Raw genomic sequence first — 22,566 nt, 5'->3', positions numbered from 1 at the left:
CTCCTAATAAGAGTGTGAGCCTACCTTAAGGAACTGGTAGAAACTGGTCCTGTGGATGGACAAGAGCCAAGGAGCAACTGAGTCTGTGCAAAGACAAGAGGTCAACTAGCGGTGATGAGGAAGAGTCATCAATCTTCATCCCCACGACCCCCGACGACCACCACCAGAATACACTGTGCAAGCACAGACGGGAAGAGCTTATGGGAATGACTCCTTGGAACTAATTTTAATACGAAGTGGGGACAGGTTATGAATACGTATAGGCGTATTGTGAAACTTCATGCATATGTAACTCTTTACTGCATATAACCAAGGCAAGTTGCCACATCAGGTGCGCACGACTTTGGTGGGACTACCCCCCATGCTGCCCAGTGCTGAATAAACATACCTACTTTACAATCTTACTGATTGTGAAGTCCGTTTTCCGCAAGTCGCTTTCCCCCCTTCAAATATAGTTTAAAGCCCCACCAATGAGCGCTGCCTCTCAATATTGTTCAGATCAACCTGCAAACCTTCCTACCTACTGCCCACAGACACCTGGGAAGGCAGGGAAGTCCCTAATGGGACACACCTGCTAGCCCAAACAGGGACTTGTTGCGACTGCCCCTTGTCCTAGTGCACATCAGCCGGGTGAAGAGAGGATAGGGAATCTTCTATATTGTGTGTCCCTTCAGCCTGTTGGGTGTGCCTCAGGGAAGGCAGGAAGTGACTGCAGCAGCCTATCTCCCCTCTGCGCTATGCACTGACTGAAAAACCAGGCTCCCTAATGGCTGCCCGGGTATGTGAGGAGAGGTGGGCTGCCGCTCCCGGCTCCTCCCAAGCCTCACCAGCTGCTCTCAAGAGGGCGGCCGGTGGCTCCCTCGAGGGGCCTCGAAGCAGGAAGCCCCCTGCAGGCCGTGTTCCCCCCAGCTGTGCTGCAGAACATGTCTGCCCCCGAGAGAGCGACTGTTAAATGGCATAACCGCCATTATAAACGGCCTGCCGCTACTCCTGGCCTTGCCCAAGCCTCATCAGCTGCTCTCGAGGCATTGTTTTGTACATTTTATTATCATCATCATTATAATTTCTCTCCCTTTTCGGGCCAATTACATTGTCTTTATCTTAACCCACGAGCTTTTACTTTTTTTTTTTTTCCCCCCTCCCAATTTTCTCCCCCATCCCACTGGGGATCAGGGAGGGAGGCAAAGCAAACAGCTGCGTGGTGCTGAGCTGCCAGCTGGGTTAAGCCACAACAGTCCTTTTGGCACCCAACATGGGGCAAAAAGGGTTGAGATAACAACAGAACTGACCAAAATATGTTAAAACAAAATTGTTATAGGCACTAGATCAGTTTAATAGGTGCTGATCACAATGTTGATGTTTTTGATTTCTGGTCTGTGGTGTTTGTTTTTGGAATTGTGCTGTATGGCACATTACTTACTGTATGTGTTCCCTGTTGTGCTGTTTATCATTTCTGGGGGCTGGTTTAAGATTATTATTTTGCTGTACTGTGTAACACGGGTTTATGATATGAAAAATTACTGGTCATGAGACTAATCTGGTATTTGAACTCAGCAGTGCCATCACCTTCTGTACTTTGTGAACCATCTCTTGGAAACTGTTAATAACTACACACTTTACCTTTTCTCCTCAGGAGACCAGTCTGGGGGGGGGACAAGGGGAGACACTTCACTTCTTCACTTCCTACTCTCCCTTTCTCCTTCACCTCCCCCTTCTCCAGGCTAGTTACAATAGCTCTTTAAAACTGAATATCTTTGGGATGTTCAAACCTTCACGTTCCCATTGTTATGCCTTCTGAATGTATTTCAGGTTTTGTTTAAGGTTAAACAACTACTTAAGAATGCCACCCAGAGATCTGCCACGAGGCAGGATAGTTATGAGCGGCAGGTAGTGTGGGAGGATATGGACAGGCACCTAGAGCAGTGGGCACCTCCAGTGCTTTGGAACTTCACCCCTGAACAAGTGTAGAATCCTAAAAAAAATGGTAAAATGCTTGGAAAAGGTGTGTCATTACTCTGGCAATTCCAAAGAGACACAAATCACTGTAACGTGTTGGGGCTTGGCCTATGTTTACTAAGCCACAGTCAATGCCACTCCAACTCCTGTGGCAGGCCCTGCAGCCACTCCGATCCCTGAGATGGGCCCTGCAGCCATTCCAACCCCTGCGATGGGCCCTGCAGCCACTCCAATCCCTGTGATGGGCCCTGCAGCCATTCCAACCCCTGCGATGGGCCCTGCAGCCACTCCAATCCCTGTGATGGGCCCTGCAGCCATTCCAACCCCTGCGATGGGCCCCATGGCTGGGCCAGAGAACCAATCTGAGTATCAGTCACCTCTATACGCAAGATGAAACAATGGATGAGAAAGTCAGGTTGTTCAGAAAGGAAAGGAAGTCCTACTCAGACAACAAACAAGGAAGATGGTGATGAGGAAGTCTACTCTGAAGTGGGGCCACCATGCAAACAGGAAGACAAAGAGGAAGATGTCATAAAAGCATCAATAGCCATGCAATCCCTATTCCAGGGTGAACTACGAGATACACAGAAAGATTTCAGGCATTGCCCAGATGAGCACATTTTTGTCACCTGGCTGCTCCAGTGCACCAGCAGCAATATTGTTCTAACCAAGACTGATTCCCATCCATTAGCTGATTTATCAACTGGAGAGCCAAGGCCGCAATGAGGTCTCCCCAGAACCTTCTCCAGGCTGAACATCCCCAGCTCTCTCAGCCTTTCTTCACAGGAGAGGTGCTCCAGCCCTCTGATCATCTTTGTGGCACTCCTCTGGACTTGCTCTAACAGGTCCACATCTTTCTTGTGCTTTCTTGATGCAGTACTCCAGGTGGGGGCCTCACAAAGGAAAAGTAGAAGGGGACAATCACCTCCCTCAATCTGCTGGTCATGCCTTCTTTGATGCAGCCCAGGATGCAGTTGGCCTTCTGGGCTGCAAACGAGCACTGGTGGCTCATGTTGAGCCTTTTATCCACCAGAAACCTCAAATCTCTCTCCACAGGGCTGCTCTCAATGAGTTCTTCTTCTAGTCTGTACTCCTGTTCGGGATTGCCCCAACCCAGGTGCAGCACCTTGCACTTGGACTTGTTGAACCTCACTTGGTTCACATGGACCCACTTCTCCAGCCTGTCCAGGTCCCTTTGAATGGTATCTCTTTCTTCATTGGTATCAGCTGCACCACTCAATTTTGGTGCACTCAATCCCATCATCCATGTCATTGATGAAGATATCCGAAGATAGACCCCGTGAGGGACTGCTGCACACTGCATCAAGCCAGCGTGGCCAGCCATACTCAGGAGGGTCTCAGTCACCTCAGGACCAGAGTCACCCACAGTTTCATTGCCACAAAAAAAAAAAAAAGACACAGACAAGGTTAAGAAGCAGGACTGTTTCTTTGGGGAAGGCCAAGCAGAGGGCTGATCTGGGAGTCAGAGAAGGGTTGGGCAGAACCAAGGGCTGGAGGTGCTGTACAGGCAGGGAGAAGCTGGCAGCCACGCAGCCTTCAATGAACGTTCTGGTGGAAGGTGACGATCACACCCCATGGGATCACAGCAGTTCTGCAGGCCCACAATGCTCAGTCAGAGGGGTCTCAGCCACTGTACTGTAGCCTGGGAAATCCCAGCAGGGCCCAAGCTGGCCACAAGTCCTGCCTCTGCCCCCTGCCCCTCAAAGGCAGCACCCGGCAGGCCTGGCCCTGCAGGCTGCAGGCAGCCGAGCTACAGTCCCTTGTGGGGCAGGGAGGGAGTATGGCGGCAGGCTCTGGGGCTGGTGTGCCAGGGCTGGGAAATGGAGCAATGGAGGGCTCGGCCCCTGCAGAGCATCCTGAAAACTGCCATCTGTCTGGCAGCTGGCGCTGGATGGGCTCGAAAGGCTGGCAGGCCCCATACCTGTCACATGATGGGGAGCAGCACAGCAGGGTCACCACCACATCATGGGGGTGCTCCTTGGCCAGTGCCAGAAGGCTCTTGTCCAGACGGTGCTGGGCAGATGCCTTTGTAGTGGACACGAGCCACTGGTAGATGCTCCTCATGATGTTCGTTGCCTGGAGGAGAAATGGCTGAGAGTGGGGCTGCTGCCAGCATGACCCATTTCCCCTGATCCCACCAAGCACTTCTTACCTTTATACCACCCTGGGCTGGCCTAAATGCATGTGCGGTTGCTAGAAGACCCAGCTTCAGGGTAGACATGATCTCCAGAGGGCTCAAGCCCCACCACAGGTTGCTTACGTGCTCAGAAAGGGAGATGTGGAGTTTCACAAGGCCATGCAACAGCATAGCAACCTCTTCTGTGTTGAAGTGGCCTGAGGCTGCTGCCTCCTCAGTGGCATTCAGGATGATCTGAGCCTTTGTAGTGGGCTTCAGGTTATCCCCATAGGCCTAAGGGAGGCATATTTTTTCTTCTCCAAAAAGTCATGGACATATTCCTGGGACAAATCCTGCCACAGCTTCTCCTCCTAGTGCCACCACCAGCTCCCTGCCTTGCCGCCGTGACAGCATGAACCTGGCGCTTTCATTGTCCATCTCCTGCCAGGCCTCCATGGGCTGGCTGGGGGGTCTCTCCTCCATCCCAACAAGGCCCTGCCTCAAAGGCTCTTGGCCACAGGGATGGCAAACGCCTTGGCGAAGTGCCACAAACAGGGGCAGCAGGGAATGAGGGCACTGTGTAGGGGCTCCTCACAGTCCCACTCCCTCCTGTCCTGTCGCGGCACGTCCTCCAGGCAAAGTGAGCTTGCTGCTTGCTGGTAACGTCTATAAATACAGAGGATCACAAAGGGCTCTGTGACCCGCTGCCACCTCACCTGGGCAGCACCCACATCATGGCGGGTCACAAAGAGCCCTGTGACCCGCTGCCTCACACCCCTTTTCCACAGGCCTCTCGCCACCGTGTCCCCTCACAGCTTCCCGTCACTGCAGCTCTCCAGGTCACAGGGCCACTAAGTGGGTAGTGGGAAGGGACCCCTGGGGCTGCCTCCTCACCCCCTTCCCACACAGGGCCCAGCCCAGCGTTACCAAACTTGAGGTGACAATGCCTGGGCCCTCGACTCTGGACATGCAGAGGTGTGTTTAGAGGGTATATACAGGCACTGGTGTGCTCCAGTATGGTGGGTGCTGGGAAACGCGCCCAGGAGGAGAAACCAGAAAAACATGAGACAAAGGCATAGTTAGCGATGTTTATGAAATAATTTTGTATACTAGTTTATTGATTTAATTTGTATTACTCGTTTATTGGCTAGTTCAGCACCACCAGCAGCTGCCCAGCCAAGAGGGCATCCTCTGCCATGCCTTATGGAACTGGGTGTACACTGTGTGCTTTCCAAATGTGGAGTTACGCCTTCTTTCCACAGCCCGTAGAATTAAAATGTTCTGAACCGCCAGGCTGGAGATGGTTGCACTGGCATCGTCCGTCATGCGTTCAAGGGCTAGGAAAGAGGAACAGAGACGACTTATGAGCCTGTGTCTGTTGTGACCCCAGGAACTGCTGCTGCTGTGGCCAGCGCCACCCAGCTCTTCCCATGGCCAGGCAAGAGCAGGGGGCAATGAGACCAGCAGGAAGGGGCTGGCCCTGAGTGCTTCACAAGCCCCTGGAATCTCTCTCTCTTCTGCCCACACCACCCCTCTCCCGCACAGGCCACAGAGCCCCTCCTTGCCAGGACAGGGGTTGCAGCTCCCAGCCCAGGCTCTTTCCCCCTCCCCACCAGCCCCCACCTACACCCCGCTGCCCTCACTCACCCTCACAGATGATCTGGAGCTTCTCCTCACGCCAGTCCATCATGTGCCGCCCGAGGAGCCCTAGGCACACACAGCCCATCACAAACCCTACCCCAGCCTGCCCCAGGCCCTGCTGGCCTGGCCACGCACCCACCTCCCCCTGGGCAGAGAGGGACCCCAACGCTCTAGCTTACCAAGGAACCTGACTGCTGCCAATCGCACGAACTCGTGTGGGCTGTTCAGGTAGCGTAGGCCCTGGTTCAGGTAGAGTTTTGTTATCCGTCCGCTTTCCTTGGCCTGCAGAGAGCAGAAAGCACAATATGGGCATGGGGCTGGTGCAGGAGACATGGGATTGGCTGTAGTGGGTTAACGTGGCAAGGTTTTGGTAGCAGGGTGGCCATAGGGATGGCTTCTGCAAGAAGAATCCAGAAGTTGCCCCATGTTAGATAAGGGCCCCACTGCTGGCCAGAGTAGAGCCAGTAAGTGATGTTGTTTGCACCTTTGTGAGAGCATACTTAAGAAAGGGATGGACCCCGTGGTACGGACCCATATTTGGAGCAGTTCTTGAAGAGCTGCTGCCTGTGGGAAGCCCACGCAGGATCAGTTCGGGAAGGACGGCATCCCATGAGAGGGACCCCACATGGAGCAGGGGCAGAGAGTGACTGAGAAGGAGCGGCGGAGACGAAGTGCCATAGACTGACCGCAGCACCCATTCCCCCGTTCCCCTGTGCCACTTGGGGAGAGGAGGTGGAAAAGGGTGGATGGGGGAAAGGTGCTTTTGGTTTCTTTCCTTTGTTTCTCACTTCTCTAGCTTGTTAGTAATAGGCAATAAATCTTACTATCTCCCTACTCTGAATCTGTTTTGCCTGTCACGATAATTGTTGAGCGATCTCCCCGTCCTTATCTCAACCCCAGAGCCCTGTGCATCATATTTTCTCCCCCTTCCCCTTTGAGGAAGAGTGAGAGAGTGGCTGTGGTGGAGCTTGGCTGCTTTTACCCGAGTAAAACCACCACACTGGCCTCCCCTGCTGGGACACCCACAACACCCAGCCGGCAGCCGGCTGGTACTGGGGCCGGGCTCTGCGGGGAGCAGGGGACAGGGTGCTCCCCAGAGGGCTGAGGTGCCACTCTGACACCCAGGCCCTGCTGGGCCAGGGCCCCGTTGGCATTCCCAGGCTCCAGAAGTGAGAGGAGCCTGGAGAAGAGACTTTGGAGCTGCGTGCCCAAGGAAAGGCAGCATGTGCGCAGTGCAGGCTGGCAGCTCCAGGCTGCAGCCATGGGCAGGGGCACAGCTGCCTGCCCTGCACACTGGGCACAGGGGAGCTGGGGGCCTGTCCAGACCAGGGCTGGGGCTTCGGGGCTTTCCTTACCAGGTACTCGGCAGCCCTCCATTTCTTTCTTGCCTTCAGCATTCTCTTGAGCTTCTTCTTTTTCAGGAACTTGGCAGCAAAAGTCAAGGTTTTCAGAGCAGCCTGCAGAGCAACAGAGAGAGATGCCACCACCACCCAGGAGACAGGACCTGTGTCCACTGCTCCGTCCCTCTGGGCAGGCAGAGGCATGGCAGGCAGAGGAAAGTGGGGGGGTGGCCTGGGCACGCAGGGAGGGGGCTCTGCGCCCTCCTGCAGCCCTTGCTCTGGGTGCTCAGTCCCACCCAGGGGTGTTCTCCTACAGGGCATCGCCCTCCCAAAGCAACCAGTCAGGCTAGAAATCCTCACCTCAGCGACTTCCTCAACATCGTCGTCCAGGTGGCAGAGCAGTGGGATCAGGCACTTTTGGACTTCCGACCTCACATACCATTTTTCAATCGGCTCTGTGAAGTCCATCACGTCCATGTAGAGCTGGATGGCCACCAACCGCACGGTGGCATCCCACTGGTGGGAAGGAAGAGGGAAAGCCATCAGTGCTGGCTGCTCCAGCCCCACCTGGGCAAGGGTCTGAAAATCTGTCTGCGGGGCATAAAGCTTCCTGACAGCGCCCAGCATTCACAGGGCATCGGACACACAAAGTCCCCTGCCCATGGGGACACGTGCCAACGGGGAGCACACCACAGCCTCAGCCCCATGCACCAGCCCACAAAGATGCCAGTCAGGCCCCATCCCATGCCTTACATGTTCGAAGAGTGGCCGCAGACTCACAGCCATCTCCCTGACGGTGTGTCTGTTGAGCAACCTGTCTATGCACTGGAGAATCCTGATGAGCAAAACCAGGGCTAACATAGCCAAATCCTTTTCCTCATGCTTCAGGAGAGCCAAGATGTCTGACAGCAGGTATGCAATTTTCCTTGCCTGTGTGGAACACAGCACCGTGTTGTGAAGCCAAAAAGGCTGCACTGGCAAAAACGCTCAGGCTGTTAAAGCCCACGCTGCTTCCTCGGGGCACAGAAGCCACAGGACTGCCCCCAAGGACTCAGACAAAGACATGGAGAGGCAGGAGAGCTGTGAGCAGCTCCCAGCAGCTCCCGCTGCTTAGTAAAGCCCAAGCTGCTTGTGTTACCCAGCACCCCTTGCCCAGCCCCATGCTGCCAGCATGGCTTCAAACGGCTGCCCCCTGCTCACCCTCCTGCGTCCATCGCACATCTTCAGGAGGCCTCTGAGCAGCAGATCCAGCATCATCTCATCCTCACTGTGCAGGTACCTCGGGAGGAGCCTCACAATGTAGTCATCCTGTTCTTTTAGGTCCTCACAAGTCAGCATCTGAAACACACACAACAGTGACGGGTGGGCACAGCTGACAGGACCCCCACACCATGCAGGGATGGATCCAGCCGCTAGTGCAGGGCACGAGCAGCAGCCCAAGCAGCCTGGGGTTCCCCAGACTTGAACAGTGAGAGCTGGTGCAAGGGAGGCACAGAAGACTGCTGGGGACGGGTGTCATCCTGGCAGCAATGGGCCAAGGGGATGAAGCGGAGCCTGCTCCTGTCCCAGCTCCACTGCCTGGCCTCTGCCCACAGCTGTGGCTACGAGAGGGTGCAGTGGCCAGAGGCAGCTCAGAGAGGCACCTCTTGCCATCAGGCTCACCTCAAGGATGAACGCCATGGCAGCAATCTTCCAGCGGGGTTCTTCCCTGCTGAGACGCCTTTTCATAGCATGCAGGATCCAGAGACGCAGCTCGAATGAGGTAGTTTTCAATTCTCTGGAAGAAGGCAGAAGGCATCGTCAGCGCAGAGCAGGACGGGCAAACCACTCCCCAGACTGACCACCCCCCTCATCCAGCCGCTACGCCACAGGCCAGGCCAGGGCCACCTTCATGCTCTGCTCCAGCAACCACCAGTCGTTAAGCTCACAGAGGCCTGGTCTTTCCCCAACACCGCTTGCCAGGAGAAAGCCAGTGCCCAGCACCAGCAGGATCCTCTTGGGGTGGAGAGTACTCAAACGGCCTTTGTGCCATGAAGCCTGCCTTTCTGAGGAGACTCCTGGCCCACCCATGGCGGATTCATGTCCCTTGGACGCTGCCCTCCTCAGGGGAACCCTGCCCTGGTGGACTGCCCTTGCTGGGGCTGCCTACAGCCAGAGCCCCTTGCTCGGTGCCATTCAGCTCAAGCCCCACAGGAGGGGATGCCGATGCCATGGGAGGTGACTCACAAGCACCGAGGCTTTGGCCCCTTCCAGCCCCAAGAAATGAGCCCCCCACTCCCTACCCCACCTGCAGACGAGGGCGTTGCATGGGGCGCCCCATTGCAGGGGAAAAAGACCGGGGGAAGCAGGAAGACGGTGGCTCTCACCCAGCCAGTAGAGTCAGCCCAAGGTGGTGGACCTCAGGGCTGATGAGTAGTTCCCAGCCACTCCCACGCTCAAAGGCCGCCAGCTGCTCCAAACAGTCCACACGGGCGAGCAGTCTGGCCATTGTGTACGCTGCAAATCTGTGTGCAAGAACAAAGCTCGGGTCATGCTGGGAGCCCTTGCCCTGGCTCCGGGGCTGCGGGAGGGATGGGAAGACTGCGATGGAGCACCTTTTGGGCTCATGGGGCTCCTTGTCTTCACACGTGCATTCCCTCCAGAAGGCGTGGACCTCCTCTGGTGTGTGCTGTGTGCTGAAGGAAATTTGGAAGAGCACAGCCAGGAAGAGATGTGGGAAATGCTTCTTCACTGCCAGTACACAGGTGTCCATATTGAGGATCTCCCGCAGCACCCTGGTTGCCTGAAAGAAACAGCCAAAGACAGTGCTCATTGCTGAGATGTCCCCATGGCAGGGCCCCACTGTGGAAGGCTGAGGTTCAAGCGCAGCCCTGGGCCACGGGAGATACCGGCGGAGAGAGCACCCAGCCTGGCTGCCCAGACAGAGCTGAGCCACCAAAGCTCTTTGGGCTCAGCTCTTATTTGTGACAGCGCACAAGCAGCTTCCCCGGGTGTGGAGGGACGGTATCCCGGGGGACCTCCTGTGTCCTGCAGCCACACCAGCCTCCCCATCTCAGCCCCTGCAGCCTCCTGGGCTGTGCCTTGACCCCTAAACTTGGCCCGTCCCTAAACCTGCCCCAAAGCCAAGTTTGCAGCCCACCATGAGACAGAGAGATGTAGTGATGGGGGAGGACAGAGAGACATCCAGAGAGGCAACACAGGAGGCAAGCAAGGCCTCATCCAGAAACTCACCGCCAGGGAACAGACAGCCGTGTCGTCTCTGTCAGCGGTGGACGTCCTGTGCAGGGGCCAGTCCTCCAGCACACGGACGAGCTCGTTCATCACCAGCTTCGAAGTCTCGCCATCAGAGAACATCACACCCCACAGGACCACAGCAGTTCTGCAGGCCCACAACACTCAGTCAGAGGGGTCTCAGCCACTGTACTGTAGCCTGGGCAACCCTGGTGGGGCCCAAGCCAGCCACCAGTCCTGCCTCTGCCCCCTGCCCCTCAAAAGCAGCACTCAGCGGGCCTGGCCCTGCAGGAAGCCGAGCTACAGTCCCTTGTGGGGCAGAGAGGGAGTGTGGCGGCAGGCTCTGGGGCTGGTGTGCCAGGGCTGGGAAATGGGGCGATGGAGGGCTCGGCCCCTGCAGAGCATCCTGAAAACTGCCATCTGTCTGGCAGCTGGCGCTGGATGGGCTCAAAAGGCTGGTGGGCCCCGAGCCATCAGGGCGGGTGGGCCCCATACCTGTCACACGATGGGGAGCAGCGCAGCAGGGTCACCACCACGTCGTGGGGGTGCTCCTCAGCCAGAGGCAGGATGCTCTTGGCCAGCCTGTGCTCGGGCCTCCTGACGGATGCGAGCCACTGGTAGATGCTCTTCACCATCTTCGGAACCTGGTAGAAACATGGCTGAATGGGGCTGCTGCCAGTGTGACCCATTTCCCCTGATCCCACCAAGCACTTCTTACCCTCCCACCACCGTGGACTGGCCTAAGTGCATGTGCAGTTGCCACTCAGCTTCAGGGCAGACATGATCCCCGAAGGGCTCAAGCCCCACCACAGGTTACTTACGTGCTCTGAAAGGGAGATGTGGAGTTTCACGAGGCCATGCAACAGCATAGCAACCTCTTCTGTGTTGAAGTGGCCTGAGGTTGCTGCCTCCTCAATGGCATTCAGGATGATCTGAGCCTTTGTAGTGGGCTTCAGGTTATCCCCATAGGCCTAAGAGAGAAGGGAGAGCAGGGATGAGAGATACCACACACCTAGAGCCCTAAGGGCAGTGCTCGGCTGAGCAGGCCCTGCACAAGGTGGTAATGGTGCAGGTACCTTTTCTTTCTTCTCTAGGAAGTCGTGGATGTACTCCAGGGCCAACTCCTGCCACAGCTCCTCCTCCATTGCCTCCTTTGACAGGGCTGCATCTGGATTTGGTGAAGACCACGCACAGACACAGATGAGGGTCTGCCAGAGAGGCTGGGGGACCCAAATGAGTCCCCCACTCCCCGGACAGGGTGACCCCTTAGCAAGGGACTAGCAGGGGCACTGAGCCCCATCCCTCTGCCCGCGCATCGGGGCTGGGGATGTCCAGTAGGTGGGGCATGGTGGGAGTATGGCCATGAGGGAGAGCCCTGCGCCCCATGAGGAGCTTGCTGCCTGAGAGCAGGAGAGGTCCCTTACACAGGATGGCTGCCTGCCACCTTGCCTGTCCAGTGGAGAGGGACCAGTCCCCCTGCCCCTCTCCCTCTAGGGACACCCAGCAGGGCAGGCCCTGGACGGTGCAGGGTCTCCCATACACAATGGGAAGTGGCAGAGCTGGTTGGCAGCTCCCGCCCCACTGGCCAGCATGGCTGCTCACCTGCCCATGTTGGCGCCACCACCAGCTCCCTGCCTTGCCGCCGTGACAGCATGAACCTGGCGCTTTCATCGTCCGTCTCCTGCCAGGCCTCCATGGGCTGGCTGGGGGGTCTCTCCTCCATCCCAACAAGGCCCTGCCTCAAAGGCTCTTGGCCACAGGGATGGCAAACGCCTTGGCGAAGTGCCACAAACAGGGGCAGCAGGGAATGAGGGCACTGTGTAGGGGCTCCTCACAGTCCCACTCCCTCCTGTCCTGTCGCGGCACGTCCTCCAGGCAAAGTGAGCTTGCTGCTTGCTGGTAACGTCTATAAATACAGAGGATCACAAAGGGCTCTGTGACCCGCTGCCACCTCACCTGGGCAGCACCCACATCATGGCGGGTCACAAAGAGCCCTGTGACCCGCTGCCTCACACCCCTTTTCCACAGGCCTCTCGCCACCCTGTCCCCTCACAGCTTCCCGTCACTGCAGCTCTCCAGGTCACAGGGCCACCAAGTGGGTAGTGGGAAGGGACCCCTGGGGCTGCCTCCTCACCCCCTTCCCACACAGGGCCCAGCCCAGCGTTACCAAACTTGAGGTGACAATGCCTGGGCCCTCAACTCTGGACATGCACAGGTGTGTTTAGAGGGTATATACAGGCACTGGTGTGCTCCAGTGTGGTGGGTGCCGGGAAACACGCCCAGGAGGAGAAACCAGAAAAACATGAGACAAAGGGGAAAGAAACAATATTTATGAAATAATTTTGTATACTAGTTTATTGATTGGGGATAGTAAAACCCATTTTGCTCTCACTACAATTGATAACTACTGTCAAGCAGTGAGTATTATTGATGAGTATTATGGCTAGTATGTTCTTCATAGTAATGTTTCAGGGACTGCCTTCTGATTGAATAGGCTTATTACCTTTGATCATCTTGGCTTCACACCCTGCCAGAGAGCGATTTGCAGGCTCCGTTTGAGCTTCAGGGAGGTTTAGTGTAAACCAGTGTACCTGGCTTTATCGCTGCCATCGCAGAGAACAAGACCTACCACACACACGAAGCTGCAAGAGAGACACACCACTCGGTAGTTCTGGCAAACTAACTGGCAAGTGGTGGAGCCTTTTTATATTTTTAACATAAAGCTTCCAGCTTCCACTTCCACCCCTCCGTCTCGGAGATTGTTGAGCAGGTTACAGAAGTCTAGCTCCAGGCTTTGGAAGCCTACAGACACAATGGTTTTACAGGCCACTCGCTTATGTCATTCTCAGCAACCAAATTGTTGAACGATGGAAACATTTCCAAAGATCCTTTTCAAAATGGTCTGTCCACAGCACACTTCCTTCCCCAAAGCAGCCACTTTCTCACTCCATGTTCACACATCACCATCACCTTGATGGGACAGATCTTCTGGGCATTTCTTTCTTCCAAAATAGCTGCCAGGTTTCCTACTGCTGGCAGACCCTCATGCTCACAGAAATGACAGCAAAGCTGGAGCACGTGCCTTTTAGTACAGGAAAACGCCCAACTCACCATTACGTTCCCCAGATCTTTCAAAAGCTTTGGCACAAGATGAGCATAGAGCAAACGTCTGTGTGGCAAAATAGATGTCCATGGTCACTCCTCATCTCATGACCAAACATTGTAGAGACTCCCCTGCTTAAAGGTTTCAGTTGTGTATGAGCTATGTCAAGGCAGCACTTTGTGGACTCTCGGTTCCAAAACCTCTGTGTGAGGGACCCAGCCAGGCTCCCCCAGCCAGACGCCAGGGACAGGGTGCCAGGGAGCCCCCTGGGCACCTCGGGCCCATGTTGGTCACTCGGGGCTCTGTAGCCATGGGGCCGATTCCTGCTGCTGGTGCAGCAGCCAGGGCTGGGACAAGCTGCTGTAGAGTTTTGATTTTTCATGCCATGTCTCAAAGCTACTTTCATTGTTTTACGTAGGAGCACATCACTGTGTCTTCTGGCAAGTACACTACAGGTTTTATACATGAAAGAAATGCACTGAAAGCACAACTTTCACTTTGATGCATATAAGTGACATTGAAGAAAGTTTCCAGAAAGGAGGCTTATCTTAAGGCTTAACTTACGATGTGAGCTATGTGCCACAGAAATAAGCAAAGGTCTTACTGAGGACTTTGCAATCTTTTTTACAGGAAAGGACTGAAATACTTGATATATAAGTTACTAACACTGCTATTGGCAATGCTCTAGACCCCAGCTTTGGGTAAGGCAGGGCATACAGTAATATTAGGTAATGTGAAATAGCAAAAAAAAAAAAAAAAAAAAAAAAAAAAAAGCAGTAACCCTTCTGGCAAGGCCTCATCACAGTTTTCCCTGGACAACTTCCACTTTCAACTATGAAGACAGCTAGAGCAGCAGCTTCAGTAAACAATGAAGCAGGAGAAGGTCTGGCATGTATTCTGGGTATGTTAAGAAAAAGAGGTTGGTTTGAAAGATCTCCCTGCAGAATGCACGCATGTACTGGCCTCTTTGGTCAGTCAGCTGCACCTCAGTTGATTGCATCTCAGAAGCAGAAACATTCCCCCAAACATCCATGCTTTGTAGCCCTGTCCTGTCCTGGTTGTCTTCACCTTATGGGCCAACATGCTTTCACAGCACACATGGACTGGAACATAAAACTACTGTGCACAGAAACAGGCTTTGTACATAGGCTTTGGTTTCTAGCCAGGCAGTAGATGGCTCTATTTGCACAAGTCAAGTTGACTAGCCTGGGGTGTGTTCTGCTACCACAGCAGTTCCCTTTCCACCACCACCAACTAGTCACTTGGAGATCTCACATATCATCTGCATAAGCACTCATATATTTTGCCTAACAGCCCTCAGACTAGCTGTAAGTCATGGTAAAGTGTATGGACTAAGATAGCCATTGCCAGCAAAAGGAAAATACCTAAGTCTCCAGAATCAAACATGTTGAGAGATTGTTCCTAGTCACTGGGGATGAAGATGGATACAATATTTTCAAGGTATATGCATGCCATTCAGAGTAGTCTTCCTTCAGCTGGTAACGCAGCATTTATACCACACAAACCACCAAAAGATTCCACTGCTATTTCAAGAAAGACAACAGCAACCTCACCATAGCAAGCATAAGAAAATGTAAAGCTTGCCAATCTTTGCAATTTTATATCCGTTATACAAACATCTGCAAACAGATGTTTGAAAAAATTAAAACAGATTACAATGCTCCAAGTATAAAAATTATCCCCGTAGAAACAAGCAAAGATAACACACAAGGCCTTTCAAAACTATTTCAATAAGAATTGTATCCCTTCCATGCAAGACTGCAACAGTTGAGCTTCTGCATTGCTGCACAGTTCCAGGTAGAGCAGGAGTAAGTTTACACTGTTCTTGTGAAGTCCAAGGTGTTGGTGTTGGACCAAAGATTATCTTTCCCCAGGCCGCAACACACTTCATTCTGGCATACCAGCATTACAGGCTTCAGCAGGTCTTACAGACAGACTGTATAATTAACAAGCTAGATTTGGTTACTGCATGAAGAGGGAAGGGAGATTCATTAAGACAAGCAATTAATTAGTAAAGGAGTCCCATGAACAAACCCTTCTGAGTGAAATTCAAAAGCAGAGTGAATTTGGCAGCAGCAGCACAGCACTTGGAATTAACAGTACATTTTAACAGAAGCTGATAAGGACTACCTTCTGCCATTGAACATCTGGGGAGATGAAGAAACAGGAAAGCTTGGGTAACCTGGGAGTTCTGACAGGAGAGAAACAGTCTTAATGTTTTAATGTCATCATCCAACAAGCAGAACACGTTGTCTTATCAAAACCAAATAATAATAAAAAAAATCCTATTGTCTCCATTTACTTGGTGGTTTCTGCCAGCTCCAAAATTCTAGATGAATTGGTACCTGGGTGAGCAAAAGAAAAAATTTTAAATTAGAGCTTGCAGCCCAGCACCATGTTTTGTTGTCATCCTGAAGACATCCACTTGGAACCTTGGATGTCTTGCACAACACTTCAGGTCAAGGAGCTGTCCGCATTACCTATCCAGAATATCCTGTCTTAGCAGAGTAGCAGAGATGCTAGCTGTGAGGAAGTGAAACAACAATCACAGAATCATAGAATATCCCAAGTTGGAAGGAACCCACAAGGATCGTCAAGTCCAACTCCTGGCTCCACACAGGTCTACCCCAAAATTCAGACCTTATGACTGAGAGCATAGTCCAAACGTTTCTTAAACTCCGACAGGCTTGGTGCCGTGACTACATCCCTGGGGAGCTTGTTCTAGTGCACGACCACCTTCTCAGTGAAGAACCTTTTTGTTCCAACCTGAACCTCTGCTTTCGCAGCTTGAGTCCATTCCCTGGTCCTATCACTGGTCACTAAAGAGAATAGATGGGCACCTGCCCCACTGCTCCCCCTCGTAAGGAAGCTGTAGGCCGCAATGAGGTCCCCCCTCAGCCTCTTCTTTTCCAAGCTGAACAGGCCTAGTGACCTCAGCTGCTCCTTGTACATCTTCCCCTCTAGGCCCTTCACCATCTCCGTAGCCCTCCTCTGGACACTCTCCAACAGTTTCACGTCCTTTTTGTACTGTGGCGCCCGGAACTGCACACAGTACTCGAGGTGAGGCCACACCAGCGCAGAATAGAGTGGGACAATCACTTCCCTCGACCGACTAGCGATGGCATGCTTGATGCACCCCAGGATACAGTTGGCCCTCCTGGCTGCCAGGGCGCACTGCTGGCTCATATTCAACTTCCTGTCAACCACAACCCCCAGATCCCTCTCTGCGGGGCTGCTCTCCAGCGTCTCATCACCCAGTCTGTACGTATAGCCAGGGTTGCCCCATCCCAGGTGCAGGACCCGGCACTTGCTCTTGTTAAACTTCATGCGGTTGGTGATTGCCCAGCACTCCAATCTGTCCAGATCTCTCTGCAAGGCCTTTCCACCCTCAACAGAGTCAACAATTCCTCCCGGTTTAGTATCATCAGCAAACTTACTCAAAACACCTGCTAATCCTACATCCAAATGGTTTATGAAAACATTGAAAAGAACTGGCCCTAAAATGGAGCCATGGGGGACTGGCCGCCAGCCTGATGTAATCCCATTTACCGTAACCCTTTGAGCCCTACCCATCAGCCGATTATTCACCCATTGTATTATGTTATTATCCAGCTGTATGCTGGACGTTTTGTCCAGTAGGATCCTATGAGAAACTGTATCGAAAGCTTTACTGAAATCCAAAAAGATCACATCAGCTGATTTCCCTTAATCAACTAGATGGGTGATCTTATCATAAAAGGAAATGAAATTTGTTAAATAAGACCTACCCCTCATGAACCCATGTTGGCTGGGACCTATGACTGCATTGTCCCCAAGGTGCATTTCAATAACGCCCAGGATAATCTTCTCTGTAATTTTACCAGGCACTGACGTGAAACTGACAGGCCTGTAGTTATCAGAGTCTTCTTTCTTGCCGTTCTTGAAAATTGGCACAACATTTGCCAGCTTCCAGTCAGTTGGGACCTCTCCAGATTCCCAAGACCATTGAAAAATAATTGAGAGAGGTCCTGTGATGATATCAGCCAGCTCTCTGAGCATCCTGGGATGAATCCATCATCAGTGTTGAAGACAGAGGCAAAGAAGGCGTTAAACGTCTCCGCTTTGCCTATGTCCTTGTTTTTGAAGTGACCATCCCCATCAATCAGTGGACCTATGTTTTCTCTGGTCTTCCTTTTACTGTTCACATATTTTAAAAAGCCCTTTTTATTGTCTCCCACAGACCTGGCAAGCTTCAACTCTAATTGGGCTTTGGCAGCACAAATTTTCTCCCTACAAAGACGAACAGCGTCCCTGTAGTCCTTCCATGTTGCCTGACCCTCCTTCCAGCAGCCGTACACTTTCTTTTTAAGCCTGAGCTCCACAAGAAGATCCCTGGTCAGCCAAGCCAACCTTCTGCCCTGCCTGCATGACTTCCGATATTTTGGAATTGACTGATCTTATGATTTTAGGAGGCGGTCCTTAAAGACTGACCAGCACTGATGCACACTGACGCCTTCAAAACCAGTTTCCCAGGAGACCTTGCTAACTAGTTCCCTGAGCAACCCGAAGTCTGCTCTCCCCATATCCAGGGCTGAAGTTTTGGTGGCAGTTTTCCTTCTGTCACCAAAAATTTTAAACTCAACCGCTTCATGGTCACTATGACCAAGATGGCTGCCAACTGCCACATTACCCACAAGACCCTCTCTGTTCTCAAGCAACAGATCTAGGAGGCTTCGCCTGCCCTCCCCTTGGGAGGGCTGCCAGGTCCTGGCGGCTCCCTCAGCTGCCTCGAGTGGCCTCAATGCAGGAAAAAAGCCTTGCCTGCCTCGATACCCCACTCCGCTGCAGCACACATCTGCCCCGGAGGATTGCCTTGGTGAGTGACTGCAAAATGGCAGCTGCACCCGGTTTCAATGCCCCGCCTGTAGTCCTTCATGATACACCTTGGACTGCTCTTGAGAATGTCACTGGTATCCATATGAAATAACAGCACTGGGCAGTAGTCTCTTGGAAATGTCCCAAGTCCCTGGCAGGAACATACCTCTCTTGAAAGTAGTTCAGGTTGGCAAATGGGCGCCTCCGTTCCCCACAGAAGAGACTCCTACTACTATCACTGTCACTGCTTCTTGGTTGGACTGGTCATTCTACAAGGAACAGGCTGAGCTGGCTTTGTCAACACCTGTATCTCCCCAGTGTAACAGGTCTTCTGCAGTCCCCGTATCTACAAAGAGGTTCTGCAAGGGCACCTCAAGCAACTGGGGAAGTCTCTTCCTCCACTAGTCCTTGCCATAGCAAGCTGCCATTCCCTCTGTGTTTTCGGTATCACTCCCTTCTGCGTTGTCTTGAGGCTGTGGGTTGTGGGTCTTTCTGGCTGTGGGTCCACTGCAGACTGCGCATAGAACCAACTGTCTAACTCCTCAGCCTTCCTAATATTGCAGCCAAAAGGACCAACAGTACTCTGGGGTGCATCAAGCACGGCCTTGCTAGCCAGTCAAGGGACGGGACCATCCCACTCTGCATTGGTGCGGCCTCACCTCTAGTACTGCGTGCAGTTTCGGGCACCACAGTGTAAGGACATAAAACTATTGGAGAGTGTCCAAAGGAGGGCTTACGAAGGTGGGGAAGGGTCTAGAGGGGAAGGCGTATAAGAAGTGGCTGAGGTCCTTTGGTCTGTTTAGCCCAGAACAGAGCAGGCTGAGGGGAGGCCTCATGGTGGCCTGCAGCTCCCTCATGAGGGGAGCTGAGGGGCAGGCACTGAGCTCTGCTCTCTAGTGACGTGTGGCCCCAACACAGTTCTTCCACAGACCATAATGGAAAAGGACACATGGCTTATGACCAGATGCTGGACTGTAGCTCAGGAGATTTGGAGTCAACTCTTCACTCTAAAGTTTATTGTATAGGACCCAGAAAGGCTATAGTGATCCGCCATAATGCTCCACTTTGATAGTGAGAAAATAAGTGTTACTCCTACCCACACATCTGTCTCTATTTGGCTTTTATGTTCTTCAGAGTTAAAATGAGTCAACTATAAAGGATTCAGCATAGCAGCTCCTAATTTTCCAGAGGGCCTCCAGCACAAAGACAACTAAAGTAACTTTGGTCCATTCACAGTTTTTCAAAGACAAGGGAGCAGAATAAGGTATTTTAAGCCTTGCCAAAAAATGTTAGAAACACCACATGGAAAATTATATTTTTCAGGAAAAAAAAAAAAAATGAGGAAGAGAATGTAGTTCTTAAGTCTCTTCCAATATTAGCATCTATATAAGCATCAATAATTAATACCAATCATTCTTCCAGAAACATATGATTTAACATCACAGATGATGGTTAATCATTCAAGCCAGAGAATAGATTTAAAGAGGACTTACCCTGCTCACGTAGTTACTTTAGGATTTCAGCTGCATTCATTTGATTTTGCTTGAAATCTCTTTTAGGAGGCCTTTCAAATCAGAAAGCTTAAGAATAAAAAAAAAATAAAAAAAAAATTGTTTGTATATAAAGTCAATCTAACTCACTCATTCCAACAGATGATCGCAGCTCAGGATGAAGCGAAGAGAGCAAAACAAGCAAGCAGTTGTAAGTACCTTAAAATACTCTAGAACATACGTACTCTAGAAAATACCATGCATCAGCCGATCAGCAGCAACAGGCATAAAACCCCTCATCTGGACTCCTGCTTACCTGGCTACGCTGCGCATGTTAGCAAGTTAAGAAAGCAATAACTGACTTCTCTTTGTATTCAGTAGTCACACCATGGTGGCAAATGAAGTAATGTTAATATTACTTTTCACAGGAAAGCAATACTGATAAGTAATATGATTAACAAATAATTGCCTCTCCAAATATTATCTAAAATACAATAGTACTTGAAAGGATACTACCCATTACCGTTTTCAGCAATGTAATTAATGCAGTGAGCCCTAATAAATATGTAATCCAGACAGTTAACAATCAGGCATCACGACAGCTACAAGTGCCAATCTATATTCTATCTCCTTTTGCTCCTTCAAAGCAAAGATTGCAGATCAGTGTAGTTTTGTGGAGCCAATCTACCATAAAAGTACGTTTCTGTGTAGTTGTAGTTTTTTAAACACTTGTTTCATTTATCACCTGTTACACATATGTCCAGAGATGCCAAACCAAGGAACAGTTTCTAGCACTGTGACTCACATAGAACAACATCTTATTCTTTTGGGAAGTCACTACAATTTTTCAGAAAAAAATGCTTCAGAGAAATCATTCTCGTGGATGGAGCAGCCTCCAAAATCTAGGTAGAGCAATATGGATGCTCTGTCACAGAAACAACAGCATAAAGGGCTAGAGTGAACTTCAAAAGGCCATCTGGAGCAGCCCCCAGAGGCAGCATTCACTAGACAATCCTGATCAAGGCCTATAGCAGAGATCCCTGTTGCGCTAATCTCACAACTGCTCAAAGTTCTTCTCGAAGTCTAACCTTGCCTTCCCATGCTGTAACCAATGCCCATTATACCTCGAGACATTCACAACAACTTTAAAGAAAAGTTTATCCCATGATCAGGGCTTATGCCTAGGACTCACTTATGTCCTCAGACTTGTTTTTTCAAATCATCATCTCAAATGAGAGTCAGTGAGATATCCCTGGAGTTCTTGCTCTCAAGGACTCTACTCTTAAGCACTGGCCTCAGTACATTTCCATCATTAAAGCTGAAGGTATGAACAGAAAAAACAGCTTGCTGCAATGCAGCTCTAAAGTATTACATTACAGAAGAGGCACTGTTTGGATATCGCTTTTCAGCAGAAAATTAAGGTTATCGTATTTCCTCTGTTTTAAGAGTATCGTTATACACATACTCAGCCACTCACCATTTCCATTTCAATCTTGAGAGAAAGCTATGATTTTGCAATCTAAACTATCAAAAGACGTATTTTGAACTGTATGTGGGCCTTTTCACCCTTGGACTTCTTCACACGAGTGCAACTGCTAGCCACTTCAGAGGCAAAAGTCACAAAACAGTCACTCTCTCAAATATAATACCCATTGTAAAGCTCTTTTCAGTTTCACAGTCATAAAGAGTATACTTGTATGACAATTTTGATAATGATAGGGTCTCTATTAGATTGGCAGCTTTATATAGCTTCAACACAGTATGTCTCTGTGAACCAGATGAGAACTGGTCATTTTAACCGTAATTACAGATCTTCCCACCCTGCAATACATACAGAACATTCTCTATTTACCTAGGTGTTGCCTGTGCTGTCTGAAGTATCACCAGGTTTGCCACAATATCTGAACTGCCATTACATTTTAAAAGCAGAGCTTAATTTTTAAAAATGTAGAATTACCATGTTCCTTCAGCACTAGAGGCTACAGTTGACAGAACATACGTTTGAGAAGGGTATAGTCTGTATAATGCCTCTTCTTCCCATCAGTGTTTCAAAGGCCATATAAACAGCGAAATACTACAGTTTTATAGATAGAAGTTGTTTTTACTGCTTTCCATCCAATAAAGAGTACTGAAAAAACACTTCTCCAATACTAAGTAAGCATCTTCCTACTTCATTTTCCAGCAGAATATGAAGCTACACATGGAATCAAAGGTGCAAAGGAGCCCATTAAAAAAAGCACAATGAAGATGGGGTCCTGGCGACAGCAAGAAAGACTGCAAATGGCTCTTGGTGGTGCTCATTTTCCAGGTAGATTGCTACCTGCTTTACAAGACAGAGGCACATCCCCCAATATGAGTAGTATGAAACAAGTACCTTTGCATCCAGCTGTCTGAATCGATGCACCATCCTGAAAACAGAAAGAAGACACAGAAAAGAGGGGCTGAGTCCAGGAATTGAAATCTTGGCTAACCACCCTCCCATTGCAAAACTGCAGAACTGCTTTACAGAAGTCTCTGTAGCTAAGACATCTAGTCCTCAATGGCCAAAGAGTTTACGTAAGGCAACTACTCAATTTGAAGGTTTCAGAAGACTTTCCTCTTTGCATGTTGACAGAGGTCAGTTAAAAATAGATTGCCTGCAGATGCCCCTGGTCAGGAACAGTTTGGTTATTTAATTTTTTTTTTTATATATTTATTTATTTATTTTCTTACAAGTGCATTAACATATGAATTACTGTTAGTGCTGCACTTTTCCATTTTTCTTGTCAAGACTTTCCTGCTTCAAATTTTAAA

The 22,566-nt window shown here is 51.0% G+C and overlaps 2 protein-coding genes across 8 annotated transcripts in view; both read right to left on the bottom strand.

The window, feature by feature from the left end:
- Positions 1-5,181: 5,181 nt before the first annotated feature.
- Positions 5,182-12,037, bottom strand: LOC121071987 (maestro heat-like repeat-containing protein family member 7). 2 transcript variants are annotated; one of them, XM_040560972.1, is made up of 15 exons: positions 11,908-12,037; positions 11,382-11,473; positions 11,127-11,276; positions 10,801-10,949; positions 10,306-10,453; positions 9,669-9,856; positions 9,441-9,578; positions 8,737-8,851; positions 8,275-8,412; positions 7,828-8,004; positions 7,435-7,590; positions 7,090-7,191; positions 5,914-6,016; positions 5,741-5,800; positions 5,182-5,430 (listed from the first exon to the last, which is right to left on the bottom strand). In XM_040560972.1, exons 1-15 carry the CDS (start codon positions 12,026-12,028, stop codon positions 5,246-5,248), a joined length of 2,022 nt encoding a protein of 673 aa, XP_040416906.1. In that variant the 5' UTR covers positions 12,029-12,037; the 3' UTR covers positions 5,182-5,245. The 2 variants fall into 2 exon arrangements, with proteins under 2 accessions (XP_040416906.1, XP_040416907.1); XM_040560973.1 differs by lacking the exon at positions 7,828-8,004.
- A 3,608-nt stretch (positions 12,038-15,645) lies between these two features.
- The window catches only part of TRPM8 (transient receptor potential cation channel subfamily M member 8), a 140,487-nt gene continuing 133,566 nt past the window's right edge, over positions 15,646-22,566 (bottom strand). For 4 of the 6 annotated variants that reach the window (XM_040560965.1, XM_040560966.1, XM_040560967.1 and 1 more), the window contains one exon: positions 21,924-22,181. In XM_040560965.1, coding sequence (XP_040416899.1) covers positions 22,001-22,181 — 181 coding nt within the window. In that variant the 3' untranslated portion in view covers positions 21,924-22,000. Of the gene's footprint in view, positions 15,775-19,776; positions 19,864-21,923; positions 22,182-22,566 lie in introns of those variants that run through there. The other 2 variants (XM_040560970.1, XM_040560971.1) reach the window with 2 other exon arrangements.

The sequence above is a fragment of the Cygnus olor genome, chromosome 6 (assembly GCF_009769625.2).
Source record: "Cygnus olor isolate bCygOlo1 chromosome 6, bCygOlo1.pri.v2, whole genome shotgun sequence".
NCBI classification, from domain to species: Eukaryota; Metazoa; Chordata; class Aves; order Anseriformes; family Anatidae; genus Cygnus; species Cygnus olor.
This window is presented reverse-complemented; position numbering and strand designations above follow the sequence as displayed.

Bases quoted from the DNA above. Each gene is read 5' to 3' on its own strand.
- LOC121071987 (XM_040560972.1), bottom strand. From the start codon at position 12,028: ATGGAGGAGAGACCCCCCAGCCAGCCCATGGAGGCCTGGCAGGAGACG. The intron at 9,857-10,305 runs GTGAGTTTCTGG...TGTTTCTTTCAG, and splicing joins CGGCTGTCTGTTCCCTGGCG to GCAACCAGGGTGCTGCGGGA. The intron at 8,852-9,440 runs GTGAGAGCCACC...GCCTTCTTCCAG, and splicing joins GGGCTGACTCTACTGGCTGG to AGAATTGAAAACTACCTCAT.